The 23,900-nt window shown below is 39.6% G+C and overlaps 1 protein-coding gene across 1 annotated transcript in view; it reads left to right on the plus strand.

The window, feature by feature from the left end:
* Positions 1-375: 375 nt before the first annotated feature.
* Positions 376-23,900, plus strand: part of MTX2 (metaxin 2) — a 29,234-nt gene continuing 5,709 nt past the window's right edge. Inside the window, exons 1-4 of the mRNA XM_068195957.1 lie at positions 376-512; positions 13,169-13,216; positions 14,203-14,249; positions 23,386-23,458. Of these exons, the coding sequence (XP_068052058.1) occupies positions 473-512; positions 13,169-13,216; positions 14,203-14,249; positions 23,386-23,458 (208 nt within the window). The 5' untranslated portion in view covers positions 376-472. The remainder of the gene's footprint in view (positions 513-13,168; positions 13,217-14,202; positions 14,250-23,385; positions 23,459-23,900) is intronic.

The following is a 23,900-nucleotide window of genomic DNA, read 5'->3' on the forward strand; positions in this document are numbered from 1 at the left end:
GAATTAAGACCAAAAAATTTATGGTTGCTTAAAGGCAAGGTGTACGTTCCAAAAAGCAGAGCTTGTCTTCTGGAATTAAGACTCTCAACCTGGGACGAAGAAAAGGCAGCTGTACCCTTTAGTTCTAACCTATCGTGCCGAGACGCTTCGGGAAGCATTTCGGAGTTCCGCTCCCTTGCGTGCCTATTTCCAAGCTAAGGGGGCAGAGGCTGAGCAGGCGGTGCCCCGCTGGGAGTTCCCGGGGGTTTGCCCTCGGGCTGGGATAACAAGGGGAGTGACTGTCGCTCCCAGGCCGGGGTGCTCGGAAATTCCCCTCGGAGCATGCCTGCCGCTCCGGCCGGCAGCCGCGGCGCTGCGCCCCGCGGGCGGGGGAGCCGCGGGGCCCCGCCCCGGCCCCGGATGCAGTCGCTGCCCCGCCGGCGGCGCGGCGCCCAGTTCCTGTGCGTGCCCTCGGCCGCCCGCCCTCCGCGACATGTCGCTGGTGGCGGAGGCCTTCGTGACTCAGCTGGCCGGTGAGGGGCGGGGGCGGGCGGGACGCCGGGGCCGTGCCGGGCGCCGCGCTCGGAGCCGCGGGGTGAGGGCGGCGGCGGCGCCGAGCTCCCGCGGCCTCAGTCCCCGGCGTGACCCCTCGGGATGGGGCCGCGGGGAGGGGGCTGCGGCAGGCTGGGGGCGGCCGCGGTGCCGCACGGAGCCCGGCCCCGGAGGACGGCGACAGGTCCCTCCGCACGGCTCCTCAGCGAGCACAGCCGTGCGCGGCCACTCTATGGGCTCCCTTAAGCCCGGCTGTGCCGGGGCCGTATCGTTACTTTACTTTCATAACTTCTTCTTTGAAACGGATTAATTTTCTTCAGTGGTCCAAAAAACCGCGTCATGTTTGTAATTCTGGCAGCTGGCGTTGAGCCCCGCTGCGTGGGAGAGCTCGGTGCGGCGTCGTGCCGCGCCCGCGCCCCGCGGGTGCGCGCTGTGTCCCCTGTGTCCCGCGGGGAGGCTCCGGCGTGTGACGGGACCTTTGCTACCTGCCCGTGCTCCCGGGAGCCGCTGCGGCCGCGCCCTCTGCGCTGGACGTGACCTTGAGATAAAACAGAAGAGTGTGTGCCACCGTGGAGCTATTTAGCAAAAAAATTATAATAGTATGCTCTTAAGGAGAAAACCAAAACATGAACCTTAGACAGTGCCTGGCTAGGAAGTTCAAAACCCAGTTAATGTGTTGCATGCTTAAAATAAGTGCCTTGGTCAGTTTCTCCTTTCTTCTATTCCCCGTTCTGTAATTTTTACTACTAAGCAGCATGTTGATTAATACTGACCTGTTGAGGAGGATGCTAGTTTTGTCTCAGGAGCTGGGTCTTCTGTCACTTGGTAGAGGCCTCAACATAAGAATCTGAGTTGGATTCTCTATTCTGAGTGTACCCTGACTTGTAGGTCATGTGAAGGTGGTGGGTCTTCAGTCTGGGTCTGTAGAGGTACCCATAGACAAGGCTGACGGTTGTGCTAGCCTGTTGAGTTGGCAATTGCTAATACATAGGTGTTAGCACAAGCCATGCTTATGTACTGAGGGCCAGAGCCCTGGGTCCTTGGGATGTGGAGAATAGGGTATTTACTTGCCTTTATGATCTCGTTAGTATATTTTATTTATATTGTGAAATACAAGGATAATGGCATACATGACTGAATCTTGGTTCTCCTGTCTGCTCTGTAACCTTTGTGAATATTCTAGAGTGGCAGCTTGCTAATACTTATTCTTTCTGGAATTACAACTACAACTCAAGACTGTAGTGTATGTAGGCATCTCATTGCTATGTTATTCAAAAAGCCGTTGTTTCACAGTTTTAAAAGCAGTTGTCTGCCTTAAAAACAAAAGATATCTTTGCCAGTGGGTCATGCATGCCCTTTCTAGCTTGTCTGTGCTAGGCACCAGGTCCAGATTGAAAGTAAGTAATGGCAACATTGCTCAATTTGTTCATATGAAAGATTTTTCAAATTTAAAGAAGGCTAACCAGGATCTTGGCCAATACCCACCATACAGTTGGATTTCCTGAGATGTTAACACAGACATAGGGAGTATTTAATTCTGGTACTAAGAAGATATAAATATCCCCCAAATCTAGGAATATTTGTGAGGAAGAAAAATGGTGTATCTGCAAGGAAATGATACTGCTTTACAATTACACTTGTTTTAATACCATCATATCCCATATCTCTGGATGTGAATGATTGAGAATTTTTTCCCTTTTCCTAAAAATGAAATTTTATTGAATTTTCATTGGGTTCCTGTTCATGAAGATGTCCCTTTGTCATAGAAGTTGCAACCAGCTGCTGCTGCTCTTAACATATAACAGCTGTAATGCATGGGTCCTTACATACAAGTATATAAGACAATGAGCTCAGCATAATTTGTTTTCTAGAAATGTTTTAAAAGCTTAGGAGAGGGTTTTAGTAGAGAAGAGGGCCAGTACTTCCTTTTACACACCAACTTTTTGTGTATGTGTTTGGATTTACCTATCTTCACTTTGCCTGTGCATTGTGCATTCACTTTCACCATCTCAGCACAAACTGAAACAGAGAAAACACCATCTGAATGAAAGAAAACCTTCTTTCAGTGTGAGGATGATTTAACATTGGAGCAGATTGCTCAGTGCACTTGTGGAGTCTCCATCCCTGGAGGAGAGTGGAGATGGGCAACCTGCTGTGGCTTGCTGTGGACATCCAAGAAGTGCCTTCCAGCCTCAGTGGTTCTGTGCCCATCAGTTCTCAGCCTACTTGCAGTGCTGCAGTAATTCAGCATCCTCCCTGAGCAACATGCATTCACCTGACCACGCTGGGCACAGCCTGCTGCTCTAATGCGTCAATGATTAAACACAAGGCTATGACCGAATCACCTGTGTGGAGTGTAATGCTTGCATTAGTGGCATTCAGCCATTTGCTCATTCAGAAATACAAAGAGGTTGATATTATGTCTCAAGGAAAAATAAATATTTCCATAACTGCATGAGTTGGAAGCTTTCATGAAAAAGAAGCATCACAGTTTAAATCATCCATTTCTAAACTGTAGAAAATATTAATTGAATAATATGGTAGAGAATTTATTTGGAATAGCTCAGCATCAATCACATATTAACAGGATAGGAAATGAATGTTTATACTGTAAGAAGAATTAGAGTACCAGCTTTCAAGTGGTCTACAACATTAATCTTTCTAACTCTAGTAGTTTTGAGAAGCTGACTGCTAAAATAATCTCTAAACGATTGTTGAACATACATTTAATTGATCACTAAATTACTCCGTATGCTTTATTTTTTTCCCCCCAAAATACATTAGTTTTAGGTCAGTGATCAAAAGAGAGAAAATAATAATTGTTGCTTGTCCTTTGATCTCTGGAAAACTACTTCTGTTTATTGCTGTTATGTCCAAGGGTCTTAGGCTGGATTTAATACTAAGGAAATGAATGCAGTGTGAAAAGCAGGTGCCTTTCTGCCTTAAGGTATTTTATGTTCATAGTGAGTCTGCCTCAAGTGTGGCATGCCAGAGTACAAATAAATCTTTGACATGCATATTTTATGTATTGAGACAAGCTTCAATCTGAGTGAGAAAAATTCGTTGGGAACAAAACCTGACCACCTAAATTGTTCCCATACATAAAGACATGATATTTGAACTGAGTATGCATTTTGGGCATCAAAATGTGCATAGGTATATGTTAGTACTTCCTCCACGTGTGAGGTTAAGAAAAATAGCTATTCTTGCTTAAAATAGGTTGTTGGCAGCAGAGATTGTTTAAGCCTGCTGCAGAAGTTCTTGTAATAAAAAATTCAAGTTTATTTGAAAATACCAAATTTGTCAGACTACATGATTTTATCTTACAGTGTTTTTTACATATGTGCTTTTCATTTGGTAATCAAGCTGAAAGGAATCCCTTTTAACTCCCGTTCAGTTTCAATAAGTAAGTTTCTTATGTCTCTCCTGCCAATTTATGCTCAGACATGTTTCATGACTCGGTTCCGACCAATCCTTTGAGTGGATTGCTTATCCAATCTATTTTTTTTGGGTAGGGGAAAACATTACTTTCACAATTATTGTAGTATAGTACATATTTCATTTTGAAATATTGTTTTTTCTTGTTTTTAAGCAGCAGCGTAATTACAGTTTATAATAGAACATGCTTCTATAATTGTTTCTGTCTCCATTAAGACTAAGCAGTCTTTCTCTAATCAGCATTTTATTGTTACATGTTTTCTGCTAAAGTGATGTCTTCTTTTCTCATTCCAGAAATGAGATTGCTCTAGAAATAATGATATAAAAACTAGTAAACCAAACGTAGCACCTATTTTGATATTGTCCAGTTTGAATTTCAAGTAAACTTTCATTGGCCGATGAAACCATGACAAGTGGTTTGGAGGAGAGTGCTGTTTTGGAGCCTCAGCTCAAGAGGTCGTAGAAAAAAAATAGCAAATAGTGAGAACAACTTTGGAGAGGAATCAGATTGTCCTTCTCTTTCTCACTCCTTTTTTCTCTCTGGTCCTTGGATGCTCTGTTCTCTGACTGTCCTCAGGCATAAACCTGGTCTGTTCCTGTAGAGAACAGGATCAGGTGAGTCACCTTTTTTTTTTTTCAAAACAAGAATAAATGCAAGAGCTTGGTTGGTATTCTTTGCTCTAGTTGAACAGGCATCACATGTTGTACACTGCTGGGCATTTTCAGCTGTCTCTTTTGAAATGAGTGAGAAATTGCAGCTGCATGCAAGCCATGGTGAGGACAGAGAGAAAGTACACAGCATACTCTCAAATTTTTATTATTATTACCTTTGCATTCTGGTCTTCAGTTATTAAGAAGATGATGTAGATATCACATGAACGTGGATGTTTTAACACAAACTATAAGAAGTTTTATGTAGTAATAAAACCTATGGAATGCTCAGGAAGTATTGGAAACATCAAAGGAAAAAATTCCAATGATGCTGCAAAGAAGGCAGGCCAGGTCTCATTGGGGAGGATGGGAGCTCAACTAAAAAAATCGGTTTGTACATACCAAATTAGAAAGTAAAAATGCTGAGAGATGGGAATTTTTAACAGTTCTGCCTTCTAGTTGTGGTAAAATGACAGTGAAGCCAATATTTGCATTCCTGGCAAGAACTTCGAAAGCTCAACTGCATGTGTATTTTTTTTGTGCATTTGAATGCAGTATTGGAGAAACTCTGGATGCATTGGTGTGTTCTCATTGAAAGCCTTGGAAAAGAAATGAGGAAGATTGTGAGGGCATGATGAAGAGAACAGGATAGGTTTTCAGGTTTTGAAGCAGGGAGTTTGCAGTGTTTCCCAGACGTGAGGGAGAGCATGAGAGGTGCTATGGCAAGTACCACAGTCTGCTGTCGGGTAACTTAAAGGCTTGTAGCCCTAAAGCAGCATCTTCCCCCTTGATAGCAGCACCACTTGGCTGGCTGCACCAGTGCTAACTGTCTGCATTTCTACCCTGCAGAGCTCTCCTGCCTGGGGATCTCGGCTCATCTTGCACCTTTGCAAGACTGATGCTGCTGTGCTTAGGGCTACGGGCAGGATAGGGAATGAGACAGTGAAGGGGAGCCTTAATGAAAGGCCAGAGGGACCAGGGCTGGGTGAGCCAGAATTGCGTGTGGGTAGCAGCTTTTGGAGCAGGTATGGGATACTGAGGTCCTGTCTGGTGGGACAGATGTGTAGGGTCTTTGTTGTGGACCAGAGCAGGGGTACTGTGAACATGAAAGCAGGGAACTCCTTGGGGCACTCTACAGAAGTGGTGGTCAGACTGCCTGCCAAACATCTTTAGGGGAGGAGGAGTTCAGACTACCACAGAAAAGGGGGTCCCAATCTAGGAGAGCTTTCAAAGGACTCATTTAAAATGTACATATCTGCAAATGTAGGTATCATGGCTAAGAAATATTCCAGTCCAATAAGGCATTAATAAGTATCATACCTCCATTGTCCTGCTCTTCACAGCTCCTGTGCTTGAAGTTTGACTTCTTGGGTCAGGACCAAAAAGGAGCAAGGGAGTTAAGTAGCACAAAGGGAAGGGATTGATTTGGAAATCTATAAAAAGCTAATTTTAAGACTTACAGAGCTTCTTTGAGATGGAGCATTTATGCTGAATATCAGAAATAAGTAAAATAACTCCAGCTTGTCGGGACTTCATAAATAAATCTTTTGAGATCATTTAGCTGGCACACTCTCTGATTTTTCTGAAGAGCTCCAGATGTTGATTTAGGAACAACTTTTATTTATGGACTTGATTTTGTTGAGATTTTTTTGGCCTTGTCTCCTGACAGGATCTCCCTCCTGTGGCCTGCCCGAACTGCAAGAGTGCTAAGCACCCTAGAGGATTGAACCACAGATGTGTACACTCTTGAAAGTCAACTCAAAGACAGTAACAGAATTGGACTAATGCTTAAATACATGCAATTAATAGCTTTCTTGGAGGGTGAAGAAGCAGATTATGTCATGTTAAATGGCTGCTGCAGTAATGTCTCATGCTGACTATCATAGTGGCACAGCTACAGGAAACTCAAGTTTGAGAATTGCTGCTGAGATTGAGTCTTTACATTGAATATCTGTTCAGTCAATAATTACTGGACAGTCATGTTTTATCTGAATTGTAATATCTCTACAAAGGAGGCCAGGGACAGATTTAAGCAAATGATGTAATTATTTGATGTATGATTTAATGCATAGTGTTTAACTAGTGTGAAAGTTGGTTTTCATTTGGCAAGGCACTATGAAACATGTTTTGGTCCTTTGTCAGCAGAGCCAGGGAGTTGCTGATGCTTTCGTTTTTTCTTGGCCCTTGTTAGTTTACAGGATCAGGCAATTACATGAAATTGATGTGAACTCAGTGTGGGTGGGTTGAAATGGTAGGTCTTAAGGAAGCTTATTCACAACTTTCTTGTACTTCCTTTATTGATCACTCTTAATGTATGAGATGTAGACATTTAACTGCTTTGGTTCCAAAGTGGCTGCAGCTTTACTGTATTAGCCAAATGTACCCCTCCATTTATTTCCTGAATACTAGAATCCTGGCAATTTCTTTTTAAACAATGTATTGCTACTTGAAAATACAGATTTGTGTTAAAAGAGTATGAACTGCTTCTTTTTTGATGCATTTTAACATCAAGTGTCTTATAATCCTTCTTTCGGCAGTCTGGGGAATAGCTTTCCGTATGTTTTTCTTTTGGTTACTACATTTAGAACATTGTGGTGCCTTCCAACTCAGAATATTCTGTGATACTTTGGTATTGAGCAGCAGGTCCCCACCATATCACCAGTGTTTGGAAACCAAAAAGAGTAACTTTTCCTGCTGATTGTTGTGATGTTTGCTCCATGATGTTTAGAGACTTGTAAGTAATATTGTTGGATATAGATGTTGCCCAGATGTAAGACTGAATTTCTTTTTAGTGTTTTGTGAAAAAGCAGTTTTGAGAATTCTCATTATATTTTAATCAAATCTGTACCTAGGGAGAGGCTAAAGGAAGCTGTGTGAAAATAATGTGGAAGTTAATCTCTCCAGCTGTAATACTGCAATACAGTGATTCAGATTAATGCCAAGTATTTTTGTTTGCTTGTTTTTAATAGGCGATATCTTGCCTCTTGGCTCTTATAGCAGGCCTTTAATGCCATGTGAACCAAACTGGTAAATACAGATGTTATAGCTTTCCTCCTTTTTTTAATGTAAGTTCAGTATCAAAATGTTTAAGAAAAATGTAACAGAAAGTGATTCATGCAAATGTGGCGATTTTAGAGAAGAAGTCTTTATTTTTATATGATCCATTACAGCTTCATAACGTTTCATGAAATTGCTGTGTTAAAGAAGGGCAAATATTCCCAGGCCAGGTCCTAGCCTTGCCTACACAACAGCACACAGTGAACTGTATGGAATTGTTGATTCAGTTGATTGTTAGTCAACTGAATACTGCATTTACAGAAACAGAAGGTATCATAGAATAAATTGGTGACAAACTGAGAATATAGTAAATTTTAGTTCAGAGGAGATTTGGGGCAGAAATTTTCTTTATTTACTGTTTATTAGCCTTGTTTCCTATTAGGCATAGGCTACTTTTATAACAGAAAAATATTTCTATCTGCATTGCCTTCCAAAAATATTCTTGTCCCAACAGAATTCTATAGTATTGCTGAGAGCTGGGAACAGCCAAATTTCAAGTTGAGTGTTTTCCTAAAAGACTTTTAACTTGTTGATGACTTAATTTCTCATTCAGTAGGGAACATCTTGATGCCTGGATCTAGAGCTCTCTGGCTTTTGTCTGTGGCTGGTATTCAAGAATGCCACAGCTTGCCAGCAAGCTAAACTAGCAGACTACAGGGCAAATCACACTGCCTACCCTACTGCTGAAACTGGCTATTCATACTAGACCACTGAAGTGGCTAAATTGTTGTTTAGCATTTTCCACAATTTAACATGCAAAGTATTTTGTCTTCTCATTTTCACAGTCAGAGCCTTATTTTTTAAGTAAGAGGATTAAAGGCATAACTGTAAACCATTTATTTCATTACCTCTCTTTCATCATCCTGAAGCTGCTTGGGGAAGGTGGATAAAAATGTTTGTTTCCCCCGTATATCCTGGCAGCACTGACACAGGATGAAGAGTTTCCCAATAATTCAGAGTGTAGAAGATGAAACCAAGTTTTGTGCACTCATAAATAATTCTGAACAGCCTGGATAAGGAATTGGTGGGGCTGAGGGACTGTAGAGCATCTTGGGGATATGGTGCTTCCTTTTGAACAGAGTTCACTGGGGGAGTGTTAGTGCAGCCTCTCATTCTTGGAATTAAGGTTCACGAATGTGCAAGTGAATTATGTCCTGTTTTGAGAGCTTTAGTTGCAGCTATGTAGGCTTTAGGTGAGTTGCTGATCGCCTGCTGGTAGGGGGTCTCAGTGCTCTTGAGTATGTCTTACAGCATGTATGCCCTCTTTTCTCTTACTGTCCCAAAAGTATTTGGGTATGTAAAGTCTTATTATTAAAATGTCAGTCTGCAACATCTGGAAACATTGAAATCAAATTTTTATTTGAATATCTCTCTCTGGTCTTAATGTTGCTCAAGTAAAACATTTCACACAATGTGTAAATCTGAAAAGCGCACCTAATGCAATACACATTCAGTGGCAAAGAATTTGATGTAACTGTCATAACTCATTCTTTGCTTTGGAAGGTTTTTTTTTAAGAGCAAAAATTATGCTTTTTCTAAGTCATTCTCTGATATGACAGGTGAGGAGTTAGGAATCTGTTTCCTATTATTATATTTACAAACCTGAGTACTTAATTCTACCTGAGTACACCTGAGTACATTCTACTGGGAATGTGCAACACACCAGTTCACAGAATTTTCTTCTAATTTGACAACTAAGAACCCTGTTATCACTTTGAAATCTTTAGCATTTTCTATGCTAAACTGTTAATAAGTAAAACACTTAGACTAACAAATACATTGAGCTTAGTGAAATTTTAATGCATTTTTAGTCATCCACAAAACCAAAGAAGGTTTGGTGTAGGTTTGCTTGCTGTTTGACTTCCCCATTTGTTGGGGTGCTGTGTCTGCTAAATTCTCAGCACCCAGGATAACAAGGCTTATGTAGTGATGTTTTCTGTATCCACATCCTTTTAATTCTTATTTCCCTGTTACTTTTGAACTCAAACCCTTTTCAGACTTTGTTAATGGAGGGGGTTGGGGGGGGAATAATTCCACAGATTGTTTCTCATAGGCTGTTTCCTATAACTGGCATTATTGTTTTAATCAACAAGCAGTGTGGTAGAGAAGTAGGGAAAGACAATAGTATGAGATTTGATTGTCCTGAACAGCAGAAAATCCACATGAAAGACTAAATATTTGAATTTGTTAATCATGGGAAGTTTCGGTAGGGTGGGAAAACAATTTTTACTAAAGACTGCAAGCCTGCGAGACAGACCCATTGAAAACCACACAATAGTAATTCCTCTGATTATGGAGGCAGAAGGAAGAATGAAATAGTTCCTTATTCCTAAGAAATGTAGAGAAGCTATTCCTGTAAGGCATGCTTCCAGGCAGTTATTTCATCCTGTGAGCAAGTAATGATAAAAATGTCTGTTGCGTAGGATCTAACACATAAATGTGATTCTGTGTTGAAAGCTTCTGAAGCTGAATTGACATCACATTTGTTAATTTTCTCTTTATATACCGAGTGCCACAGTAGCCGTGGTTAGCAGGGAAATGAACATCTACAGACCAGAAGATTATAGTTGCCGAAGGATAAACTGGATTTGACTTCATTAGTGCACAAATGATAAGTTTGTGAGGAGTTATTATAGCATTAATCAACTTGATGGATTGGAAATATGACAGAACTGAAGCAGCGTGTAATATTAGTGCCTATTATTCTACAAATTATGTCTTCACCTACATTCATAAGGCAAGAGTCATTGCTGCACATTAAAGATGTTACACACTTTCTCCTCTTGTGGAGACATGTGACAAGCCCTCAGTGATTCCTCCTCCTCTCTTCCCCAGCAGGGCTCTGGTCTCCCTTAGCTGCATGCTTGCACCTTGGAACTAACCGAAGGCAGCGAGGGAGCTCGTACTTGAATTTAGCTTGTACCTGATGAGCCCGAACCTCTTACGTAGCACTGTGTATTTAAACTTCTCTCTTCCTCAGAAAGAAATGTTTCATATTCTAGACATCTTGGAAGAGGGAGAATGAGTAGAAATTATAAGGTATGGGACAGATAGTGAATGGGTATTTAATTATTTGATTTCCAGAGTATTGCACAGGCGTTTGTACCTCTGATATTGCGGAACATTGATCTGCATGCAATTCTGAATGGATACTGCAGAATTTGTTTATTTTCTAGGATATAGGTAATAACATGTGAATCTTAATGTGAAACGGATAATTTTAAATCCAGTCTGTATAGAAATAGTGAAATCAGTTTGTATGCTTTGCATACAAAGAACTGAAGACTTTGGTTCAAGGCTTGTGAGCATGTGTCTACCTCATCCAGACATGGTCAGAGTTGTGCCCTCACTCTGGAGACTGTCAGGTGCCAAGTGCAGGGTGTATTATTAATTTTCTTACAACAGCTGAAATTTGGAGTTCCAGGTGTACTCATAATGAAGGCTGAGATTTTAATTTGGCTTACTCGTCAGAAACATATATTAGTACACATCTAAACAGTGTATGTATAATCTTCTACTTGTATTTTAGTTTATAGCATGGATATAGCACGCCTTAGCAGCAGTGTGGTTTTGGATTCTGTGTGCCAAGAAGCTGGTGGGGGTGTGTGTGTGTATTATCTCTCTGTATCTCCATGGCTGCATATAGCTTAGTGCCAAAATCAGACTGGAATTAGAATCTGAATTTCTTGGAATGTACCTAGCTCTTTTGTTTGAGAAGGAAAAGTTTGCTTGATTTTTGTAGTCCAGAAATATTTCAGTCATGTGCTTGTGTAAAAAATAGGTGACTTGCAGTTTAGGCTGGAATCCAAGAATTAGTTATAAATCTGACATTTCAGTCAGAAGAGGATCAGGCAAAAAGGTTTCAGTAGGAATGGGCCCATGCAGTTGAAGCTCTCTGTACTCTTTTGGGCATGTAAAAAGAATGTTTTCACTGTTTGGCTGGAGCATTTACAAGATCATTGTAACTTTGTCGCTTAGTTACTTCTGTAAGTATCTCAGAGTCCAAAACTGATAAGTTTGCTAAAATATAGTAATAACATTCTTAATTTCCTCCTTCCATTTGCTCCTGCAAGACTTCAGTGTACTTGAAGAAATGTATATTAGATAAATTATTTTAAATGCTTAAGGTAGTACTGCAGACACTATCTTAGATTCTTTTTATTTAAAGATGTAAATGTACTTCCACCTCAAGAATTTTTACTTCAGGGCAAAACTTTAATGGCTGGGTGTAAAACCAATATCTGCTACAATAAAACATAAAACATTTTTCCATGACACTTAAATGTGATTAGTTGCTTTCTCATGCCCATACTAGTATCACTGATAGGCTCTATGCCTTAATGTTAGAGTCAGTGACCTTCACAAAACTGTGTACAGTGTTTTAAGCTTTACATTCTGTGTGACTTCCATAAAAGTTAATACTTCATGAGTATCCAAAAGGAATGATAGAAAATTCTTCACTTTTTCTGTTTGAGTTCTAAAGGCAAAGATGCAAAGCCTTATTTAAGCCAGTGACATATTTATGCTTGATCCACACATAGCTATTTATATACATTATTGCTTTAAAAAATAATTTACATGATTAGAGCATAAATTGTATTTACAAAAGGCTATTTTGGGTAGAATGCAAGGTTTGAACTGATATTTAAAACCAGATTTTTAATTAGACATTAACAAGGAATGTAACGGATACAAAAAATGTGATGAACTGTTACCTTAATGCTATCATTAACAGTAAATTGGTACTGATTATTATTTTTGCCTTCTCTTACATTCATATGGTGTATGATTGATTACATGCAATGGTTCTCAACTGGAGGATGTGATTGTTTTTTATTTCCTTGCCTCATTTTTTAACAACTGCTCAACTGTTTTGAACTGATGATTCAGTTTCTTGAATGCATATTGACATTCCCATTTTAGGGTTGAGCAGTACATAACGTAAAGCTGTAGGCAGCTCTGGTCATCCTGGTGGGCAGAGTTCTGACAGAGGATTGTAAGGACACAACTTTAAAAGGCAGAAAGCTTTTCCATTTTCCTAAAGCATTCTTCAGATGTTAGAAGTTTGTGCTTCTTTCCTCTGTGTCTTGTTCTGTTCTCTCCAGAATTCTTCGTTTAGTACCTTAATAAATAGTTGCTCTTGGGAGTGGCCAGAATTAGGATGGGAATGTGCACAAAGATATCTTTATGGTGAAGGGAAAACAGCTGCATCAGTTGCTTCAGAATTACAAGGCCATTCTGTAACATAGCTTGAATTTTAGCTCTTCTTGCGACATTACATTCTGGGACTTTCTTCTCCATGATGTCCCTCTGTGAGCAGGAGAGAAGTGCAGGAGAAGAGCGTGTCAGTGGGACATTTTTAGAGCAGGCTAAATTTTACATCATCATCTTTGCAGTCTAAGTTCTTGCTCTGGGTAACATTCGTGCTCCATTAGCATTTATAAGCACATTGCTATTCAGCTTGCTTAATTAATTTCTTCTCTTTCCACAGCCGCAGAGCCTTGGCCTGAAAATGCTGCATTGTATCAGCAACTGAAGGGTAGGTACACTGGTTTTGGCTATTAATAATGACCTTATTTTTAGAAAACACATTAAATATGCACTAAGATAATTAACTGCAAGGAAGCACAGAAACTGTTAAAATAGTCCTTTGTGTTTTTTTGTTTGGTCAGAGGTTTTAGTTATGCTTGCATCTGCCAATATAAACCAGCTATTCATGGCCTATGAGGTCCTTGGTTTATTATTGACTCATTATATTGGCTGCTGTAGCCAGTGTAAAATGATGTGGTTGCAGGCACAGTTGGCAGATTTACTGCACCAATAGCTGAGGCAGCAGATTTTTGAAGTCTTGTGGTAAAGTGGGCTCTCAGTAAAAAGGAACTGTTAAAATGTATAGGCTAGGATGGTTCACTCTCCCTTTAGCAGCTCTTCATATATCATCAGATCACATTATGGCCCCCATTTGGGGCTCAGCAGCCTGCTACAGTTGTCAGAAGACTGCAAAGTAATGAAGACTAATAGGTAGCAGCTCTAGTCTTCTAAGCATGGAATTTTTATTGCAGTGAACTTGTCATCTTTCTTTTGTGTGACAGACCTAGACACAGTGTGCAATATTAGCTGCAAGCTGCTTTTATAGGTTTCTGAATACTTCTACTTTTTAGCCAGAGGAGGTATGAAGATGTGATTTTATTTAACTTTGATTAGAAGGAGAGTAATTGGCATAAAAGTCAGGCATTTCTTTTTTTTTCCTTGTAGTGTTTTTTGTTGAACATTGGTGGTAATATATGATAAGTGCAATTGCATTTGCAGGAGAAAAAAATCCTGGGGTTTTTTTCCTGTTTTTTAATATTCATATTACAGATTTTCTAGTCCAGCTGCATAATAATTATATATGTGCTCCATCTTATGCTCCTTATGCATAAGAAATGCAGCCCAGCATGGTTTACAGTTACAGGTCAGTAGCTAAATGGGCACTGGTTTTTTGTAATTGTGTGGTTTATTTTTTTATTTTTTTTCTTTCAACAGAGGAACAAATTTTGCTTTCTGATAATGCATCTTCCCTTGCTGTTCAGGTAAAATATAATATTTTCTAAACTAAAGATGTTAATGCAATTTTATTTTTTAAATTATTATCTAGGTAACATAACTACTTATTTAAAAAGATTAATTTAAGAATTATTTCTGCCAAAACAAATTACTTACTACCTGCCTCTGATTTGCTTTAATTGTCATTGTGCCAGAGCCTAAATGATTTGAAGATTTTGAAAGTCCTATGTAGAGTGCTGCTTCTTGTATTCCTGTTTATATTGGTCTTGCCTACTTACTCTGGGAACTGTGCATGGTTCATACCTTTTGTTACTTGCTATGCATGTTTGTCTTGTAGCATCTTGCATGATGTTTGCCAGTCATTAAATTCTCATAGCTAATACTATGCCCAAAAATGCCCAAAGTCAGGGCATATTTGCTTCATGCTGTGAGTATCATGTCTTTCTATGTCTCTGGTAGGTTTTTTTCAATTTCATCATGTGTACAGACTGGAGCTCCAATGTGGTTTTTAGAAATAGTCCATATAATTGACAAACTTGCACCTCTAATTGACTTAATAGCACCTCTGTGGCTGTGAAGTCCATGTAATCTCCATTAACCTGTTAGGTTCAGTAACCCCAAATCTCAAGGGGACGTTTTCCCTGTTAGTAGTGAAGGCGTGGCTGTCGGAGTGGTGGGGAGCGGGATGTCTGTAAGGCTGTTGTCCTTCAAAGCAATTTTGTGGCTGCTTTGCTTAGCAGGGAGTTGAACTGTTCTCCTGTGTCTTGCTTTTTGTGTGTGGTCTAGCTCAGAGAAGCTTCAGCAAGCAGTCTTTGAGGGCTGTCCAAAGAGGTCACATCTCATTTACCAAAATGAGGCACTTGGAGATTGTAACTGATGTTCCTGGTAAAAAGGTTAGGATCACTTGATCATGGTAGCTACTTCCCGGATCTCTTAACTTTTTTCCTTCCAGTCTGGTACTCTAGGAGATAGCTCTAAGAGTAAATTCGATCACAGGAAGAAGATAGGTTTATCCTTTGCTGGGAAGAGGAATCACCTCTGATACACCTAATGAATGGGGCAGTGTTTATTTGTTTGAGTAATATGTTTTATATTGATCTCAGTGTTCCTTTTTACCCCAAGAACTGTATTTTTGTGGGTTCTCATCTCATTTCTTCCCATCTAACAATGCATGTATATGTGGCTTGTATTTAAAACACAACCCCCCCACTATCTCACCAACAAAATAACCCTAAAATTTCCTTTTCTAATGTATCATTTTTCTTTACTGTTCCTAGTACATTGTTATCCTACACATGTCACTTAGATGATAAATTAACTATAATATATTAAAAATCCTTGTTTTTCTTCAATATTCTCTAGCCGGACAGCTGATAGTAGCCATGACTATAAATATGGCTCTGGTAGATATCTGATCTTAAACTTTATAGAATAATTCTGTATTGGGAAATTGTATCAATTTTGAAGAATCTGTGTAACATGGTTGTGACAGGGAAAGGATAACTATTCTTGGTGACTTTGATCCATTTGAAACAATACTAGAATATGTAGTGATCAGAGAGGTTTAAATACATCAGTGTGTTTTGCATAAGGAATTTGCTTTTTATTTTGATGAGAGCTTGTTTGTCTGTTTTTCTGGTTTTGGTTTTTTTTAAGGGGGGGGTGGGTGTTGGGGGATGTGTGACTTTCTCAAAGGAATATTTGGGAATGAGGGATAGGAGGAGAAATAGGAGCTGGTACCTGGGACTTCTTTCCTAGTACTGTCATTGTTTTTCCCCCTGTTACTGATTTGGGGCACATCAATATCACCAGAGCAGATACATACCTTGTTTGTGGTTGTTGAACTTTCATGTGGTGAAAACATCAGAAGTTTGAGCAGAAAGAGCATGTGGAATCAGCCGCCATCAAGGCTTTAAGAAACATGGTTTAACAGCAAGACACTGAATGTGCTGCAGCCAGTCTTTCAGGTATTTTGTAAAATCTCCTTGTAGCACCTCTTTGTAAAGCTGCTCTCCGGTCTCTGAGGGACATACACGCTGATACCTACACGTAAAATAACACATAGGATCCAGTGCCATAGTAAGTAATAGTCAGAGTAAAACTTGACTGTTTCAAAGTTGCCAACCCTGCGACACAGATGGCATTTCAGGTACTGCTTGTTAACAGAGCAGATCAAGCAGACAGCAGAGCAAGCTACTCTCACTGCAGATGTAATTAATGAGTAGAGAGGGCTGCAGGTTGAATGGAGGAAGTTGGTTGAGTCTTGCTGTTTTAATAATGATTGGACTTAAAACTTCTCGTTGTGCAATAAAATCTAGACTCTTGTCCAGCCACATGTCAGATGAGAGAAGGGATGACAGAGTCTTCTGGGAATTGCTGGGTAACTGTGCTGGTGCCTATAATAGTTCAAAACCAACCAAAACCAACAATCCTTCTCATCTTGTGGAACTTCTCTGTTGATTCTGGTAGGGCTGTTTATTTTTGTTTGTTTGTTTGTTTTTAATTAATCTTCTGCTCATTGTTTATTTTGGAAACAGACTAGTTTAGCAATTTCTTTGTCTTTTACTGGTTCAGATTCTTAGTGTTTTCTGAAAATACAACATAACTTCAAGTAGCAAGTCCATTATCTCTGGTACATCTTGGTGTTTGCACTTCTTGTTTGTTAACTTGAAGTAGTGTATTATACAGCCAAGTCCACTTGATCTTGGGCTGCAAAGCCTTGATATTGAATGAAATTTTATTTTCACTGTGAATTAATTAAAATCAAGGGAAACTACTAACCATTAATGATTATCCAGCTATTGAAAGGAGATTGTAACAGAATGAAGGCTCTGTTCTTGTGAGACACTTAGCCCTCTTCCCATCAATGTTAATGAAAACATACCTCCTGGGTAACATGACACATGGTTAAAACCATTCTCCATGTATTTACTGTGCAACTATCATTACACAGCATTCCTGTTTATCTGGCTTATCACAGTGAAAAAAAGCCACCAAAACCAATACGCAAATATGTCTCAATAACAAAACAATGCTACAAGTTTAAGGAGGGAGAAGGAGTTTGAAGTAGATTAAAATAGGTTTACCATAGGAGAGTATATTTCAGTCTGAAGCAGAGGGTCTGTCCAAGCACTGTCTCCTTATTGATGCCTGGTGCAGGTAAAGCTATTTTGTTTAGTGCCTGGCCAAGTAGGAGGGAGTGGGTTAATACAGCTGCAGTCTGCCAGGCCTCTTGCCTCAAATGGCAGCTCAAAGCATCAAAATTTTACACTGTTCCAACTTGTCAGGAAGAGGAATGTGGATGTTGAGACTGCCTCTCTTATTACAGGTTCTTCTGGAATCTTTATGCAGTTAGTCTCATAGTCTTGCTCAAAAGGCTGTCTAAAATGTTCAGAAATGTGGAAATTCTGACAGCTGTCCTGAGGTTAGAGAGCCTGCAGCTCATTTAGTTAAGATACGTATTAATTGCTTGTTCAGTCAATGTCCTTATAAGTGGTCTTAACATATTCCAGGGAAGTGCTTTTAAAATTGCCTGTTCTTAGACCTGAATGACAGAAGGAAGTTTGGGCAATTTAAAATTGTGTTACACAGACCAATTGCTTATTTACTTCAACAAGTAATCAAATAAATGTGTAAATCCTACATGATTAATTGCCCTTGACAGATTTGTGATTTTTTTTCTCTATGTGTGTGTATGAATTGTGGTTTGGTTTTTCTCTAGACAAAACATTGGCAGAAATTTGAACTTGTTGCTGAGTCTTAAACAAAAGCTTGGTACTGAAATGAAAATCTGCCAATCCCTTTTTTTAAAAGAGAATAAAAGCTGGAATTCTTCATGATGAGAAATGCAGTATCAACATAATCCATCTAGCAACACTGTGTTGTTTCTGAAAACATGCTTAAATCCCAAGCTATACAGGTACGGTTTGTGAGTGAAACATCTTTCATATAGTTCTAAGATGAAATTACCTCTGAATGAATAGAATCTTCATTTATCTTCAAAACCTCTGTGCTACCAGTGAATCCACTCTTTCTGCATTCTACAACAAGAATTACATTATACCATTAGAGCCAGTGCCATGATGCAGTATAAAATAGATTGTTTTGGAGAATGAACGTGGCTTTGCTATAAATTACATTCACAGGTACAGAGGAATTTGTTATTTTGTTTAAAATAGTCACAAATATAATTAAGATCTTAATTTATGTTAAACTACACATGTGGCCATTACCATAACTGGATTAGGAATTTAATCTGTCACTCAAGCAATGATACTGAACAGTTTTCATTTATAACCTTAGACACACTATTTCAGTTACAGGGACTGCAGCTGTTTGATATGAAAACTGAATTATTCTGTAGATTTCTTCATGGGTTTTAATTTTAAAATGTGTTCCTGCAGTAAAGTAGAGAATAACTCTTTAGTTGTCATCACATACTGTCCATTGTATGCTCATGAAATAACATAAAAATGAAAACAGAAAATGCATTTCACTCCCTCTTCCTAACAGTATGTTGTGTGAGTGCCTTTAGAAGTGCTGCTGAATAAGAGATGGCTTGGAATGGCTTGTTCTTTATTAAAAATTAATCATGAATATATCTTCTTCAAATGAAGCCTGGACTGTGCCATCTGAAAATAGCGTTCCTCATGTGGCGACGTAAATTGTGAACTATTTGAGTCTTGGCTTAAGTAATTTCATTCTTGCCTCTGATCTCAGAAACTACAATCTGGATATGATTTACTTCAAGTTGTAACTCATTTTTAATGATTGTATGTGTTTGCTCATATGTGTTTTTCAGGGAGGAAACTGTAGGGGAAGAGGAGAGCATTGTGATGGAGCTCTGACAGGGTGATTTGCTGCCCCACGCATGTCATGTGTTCAACTGACGGTGTCCTTAGCTGGCAGGGCAAAGAGGAAGGGAGAGCAAAATCACACCTAAACCAATTAACTCTAGGAATAAACAAGAAAACTCCTCTCTCCCTTCTCCTGTGCCTTCCCATTGTATTTCATGCACAGTCACTTCCCATACTTGTCATCAGAGGAAGACACAATGGCACCCCTTTCTTGCATTGTTCCAGGGGGGGCAGCAGCGGAGATGAGAATGTCAGTCCTGTGAGAAGAGGAGGATGGGGAGGGAGGAGGAAGGGAAGGGTGGGGTGAGGTGTCCCGTGTCTGGCTGCAGTTTCTGGGCTCTGGGCTTTTGAACTATGCCAAATCAGCGCAAAGGTGATTGCTGTGATTGTTTTTTTAGATAATTGAAATCCAGCATTCTACTTGTATTTTGAATTTTAAATTGGGTGGGCTATAAGAAGAAGCAAGCCTTACATGGATTGTGTCTTTTAAGCAATGCTGTTGTAAATACACTCCATAATTCTGGCAGGAAGTGTCACCTGCCATGATTGAAATGAATGATAGACATAAGATATTTGATTAATTTTGTAACAAGTGTCACCTCAAAGCTTCCTATCAGCCCTGTTCACATAGTTACCTCATTCTCTCACAACAAAAATATGAACTTGGTTGTTCCACCTGATTTTGAAGAGAGTGGCTCATGCTCTTCTCTGTATGCATAAGGCAGTTCAATACAAACCATAGTCCTGTGTGGATCAGTGTGCAGTGGGGCAGGAAATGCACTGAGAGGCTTCCCCATACTTTTCTTCAGTTCATTGTCCACAACTCTTTCTTCCCTACTCTGTAACAGTAAATATTGGGAGGCTAGGGGAGGACAGATATTATTCATCTGGTTGCATCTGTTTGCCTCCTTCTCATCCCTTTCTCCTCATGGATGTGCAGAAACCTTCCATCTCTGTCTACAGCAGAGTCTCCCATTAAAAACAAGGTGCAAAGGGGCAGTAGCAGCACTGTAGACTCAGTGGTTTCAGTCTGGAAAAAGAGAGGTATCATTGCTAAAAATGTTTTTTCATATTTCTTTCTTCACTTTCTATGTGTTAGGTAATGCTACAGCTAGAGAGGCTGGAAGAGTGTGAGAGAGGAGACTGTTAGACTGCAGGAAAGACGCAGAAAGCATGTGTGGGAGAGAAACTGATGGACTCTATTAAGCCAAATCTTTATTTTTTAATGCCTTTATCTGTTTCTTACATTAACCTCATCCAAAGAAAGGATACACTCTGTGTCTGGTGCTGGAGGAGATCCAGGTTGAGGCCTGTAGTGTCACCCTCTTTCTTCTTTGGTAGTACACTTTTTTTTCCAGAGGAGGAGGGAGCTGGAAATTTAATGCTGTTACTTGGAACTAGAGGCGTCTTTGTGAGGTGGAACAGGGTTAATGTCTTAGTTAAATGTCTTGTTTCTAGTTTTGCTGTTACTTGCTTGCCATTTCCTGTTGAATTTTCACAAAGGTGTCTAGTAACATACTAGATTGTATATTACTTGGAATTCAGTTGGCCACTTTCAGTCCTTTTTTAAGTTGATCAGCCAAATTTAGGATGTTATTCTGATGTACTAGAATAAGCCTGCACCCTTGGTCTTTCAGATTGCTCAACTTTTGATGCCGTGTCTTTGAAGGGGTTGTTGTTATCTTCGTAAATCTCAGCAAAACTGCACTGGGGTGGTTTCAGCCTTCAATCTCTTGCCCAAAAGCACTCAGAAGAGCTGAGCACACTCTCATTTGCTCACAGAAAAAGATTTCTCTCACAAGAAAAGCAAGGGTAACTTGCCTGCTCAAACTGTGTATGTGAGGTACCCAAAGGGAAACAAGATGTTCTGAGCTGAAGTAATCAGTGTTCCGTGGCATCTTTTATCAGAGCTGGAAGCCATGGTGGTCTCATACCATCTGCACACCAAATGTGCTGGTTCTTGACATTCTGCGTGAGTGGTCAAAAAGGGAACAAATCCTCCCTTGATCACTAGGCTAAAGCATGTAATGAGATAAAGACTCAGAGAAATTGCTGCTTTGTCCTATATTCTCTCTCTAGGATTTCTTTGATCTGTTCCAGTTTCAACTATTTTGGTAATAGTTCATGCCACTTACTGTCTAATATCAGTTATTGTCTAATATCTAGCATACCTAGTTGAACACATCAGAAAAAATTTCCGGCAATGAATATTTATAGGAATGCATTGGTCATGATCCTTGTCCATGTTTTTTTTCTAAAAGAAACTATAATTTCCATAAATATGGAATGCATTCGCTGTGCTTGAAAAGTCAAAACCACCTGACTTGTTAATGCTAATAATTCCCAAAGCCAGTCAGTTACATCAATGAAATAATGTAAGTAGTCATAGTCATGCAAATTGCAATGCTTATTTCTTAGGCTGAGCCCTCCTAATTTGGGATAATACTGTTGTCTTTTAATGATTCACGTGAATATTTTCGTTGACTAGAAGGGTGCCCAGTGGACCATTAGTTTAAGCTGAAGCAAGAAGTAGATACTGGCCTACTTCTCTAGTTAATGATTAGTTAAGCAGTGTAGATTCAATAAGGATAAAAATTGTCTTATACTGTGGACCTTTCCTTCATTTTGCTGCAGAACATTATGTAAGGAGCACTTAAAGTTGAGCAGGTCATGCTTTGGATACAAGTTACAGCTCATAATAGACAGACATACTGGTCTTTTTATTCCCTGGGCTTCTATCTTAAAAGATGTAATGGCAGGGTTTTGTTAAAAATTATTTTCTTAGGTTGATTGTGTTTTATATTTAGGTTATACTATTAATATTACCTAGTGTATTACATATTTAGGTTTATTTCATCACTCATCTTAAAACCAATCCTAAATATAGACAAAGACTGAAATTGAACAGATCTTGGCATGGGAATACTGAAGGGGGTTGCTGGAAGAAGCCTTGTAAAGCTGCTGCTCCAGTAGTCAGTGGTCACTGTTTCAGAACCTCACAGGAGGCCTGATGTGGTATATACAGTATTGGATGGGTTTATCTAGTTTTAAGCCTGAATCATTCTTCTCAGTGTCAGTCCTGGTCTCTCATTTAATGAAGCATTCATCAGAACTGAAGATGACTATTCCAAGGAAGTTTTCTCAGGTTTTTGATTTGGTGTTTACTGTAGGGTCGTCTTAAATTTCTTTTTCATTTTGATTTTTTTTAACTAAGGGTAGACTAAATGATTTCTGACATTACTAGAATCTGTGCTCTATTATGAAGAGTAGCAAATCTTAAAGTTAAGGTTTAGGTTGCTTTCATGTGTGTGATTAGAGTCTGAGCAGCTAAAGCTGTGAGAATGTGGTTTCCTGCTAGATCCTGCCATCTGAAGAGCAGGGAGGAGGCTTGTGTAGAAAGTGCTGTGTTGCAGCACTATTTTTCTTCATGGTGGGAGCCTTGTTGCTCTAGGCTTTTTTACCTCAAGTCTCATTGTATAAATAGGCAATAGAATAATTTTGGAATCTGGACTTGTGACCTGTCTAATTGCAGACACAAAATGAATGATAGGGCTGAGCTGAGTTGTGAGAGTCTCTAGTGAGTAAGAGATTCCTTATTTGCCATGTTCTGTCCAAACTGCAAATATTTGTCTTGATATTTTGATATTTCAACAGAAACAGCCTATGGATTTTGTGGTAGTGGCAGGTGCTGACAGAAATTGTTATCCTTCTGAGAAAGCTTTGAATCTAAGAACACATAGAGAAGGAAATGGTAAATTAATCACTTATGCTCTCCATGAATCCCATAAATTAAAAATAATACTTTGTCCCAAACCAGACTTGTGCTTTGACAGTATCACAGAGCAAAATTTCTGGCAGCTATTGTAATTATAATGTGGGAAGGTGCCATATGTGTTTGCCATGTTACATAACATTACCTTGACTAGCCAGCTTTAGCCAGGAGAAATTAGTATTTTGGTTTTTAAAAGGGGCAAAATGTTACTCAGTTTTGTACAGCCACAGCACTAATTGTTTCTGTCAGATACTGCTTCTTTGCCCATCTTGAAAAAACAGTAAAAACAGATGAAACTGCATTAGAAGAATTCCAGTCAGTGTTTGAATGATAAACAGTTGTCTAATGAAATTAAAATGCGTTTGTTTTTCTTTTACTTACCCTTCTTCTTTCTTCCTAAAAACAGTATGCAAGGAACTATACTTTCATAAGTGTGTGCTGGGAACCAGCTGACACAGGCAAATGTACTGAGAGCACCACATTTGTTTGCCACTGGTGTATGAATGCTTTTCAAATGCGACTCTTTGTTTCCAGGCCTTTTTGCAAATGTGCAATCTGCCAGTCCGGGTGATTTGCAGGGCAAACGCTGAGTACATGTCCCCATCTGGTAAGTGTGGCCTTCATTTAGATTACTGTGTTACACCTCCATGTTGATACCATGGCAACTAGGCCTTGTCTTGCTGATAACAGCCGGGCAGTGCTACTGTGTGTGGGTTGCCTTTCCCCCTCCTCCCCAGCAGTTTCTCCTCTGCAAGCGATCAAAACAGTGAAATGCAAAGCAACATTGGCACAATGTGTAACAGTACCTGTGTGAAGTGTTCACACAGCTCAGCGTCTGATGGAAACCTTCTCTCAAATGTCCTAAAGCAGAAAGACATATGTGTCCAAAATGGCTTTATTCTGCATCCAGGGAATATTCCAGTAAATGCTGTTCTATTTTCCTATGGCTGGAGTGAAACAATACTGGAGAAAGGTTCGCTTTTGTTACTCTGGGTGGGAGTTGATTGCTAGGATACAGGAGACCAAAGGGTGCATTCTCACTGTTAAGG

The sequence above is a fragment of the Anomalospiza imberbis genome, chromosome 7, assembly GCF_031753505.1.
Source record: "Anomalospiza imberbis isolate Cuckoo-Finch-1a 21T00152 chromosome 7, ASM3175350v1, whole genome shotgun sequence".
Taxonomy (NCBI): Eukaryota; Metazoa; Chordata; class Aves; order Passeriformes; family Viduidae; genus Anomalospiza; species Anomalospiza imberbis.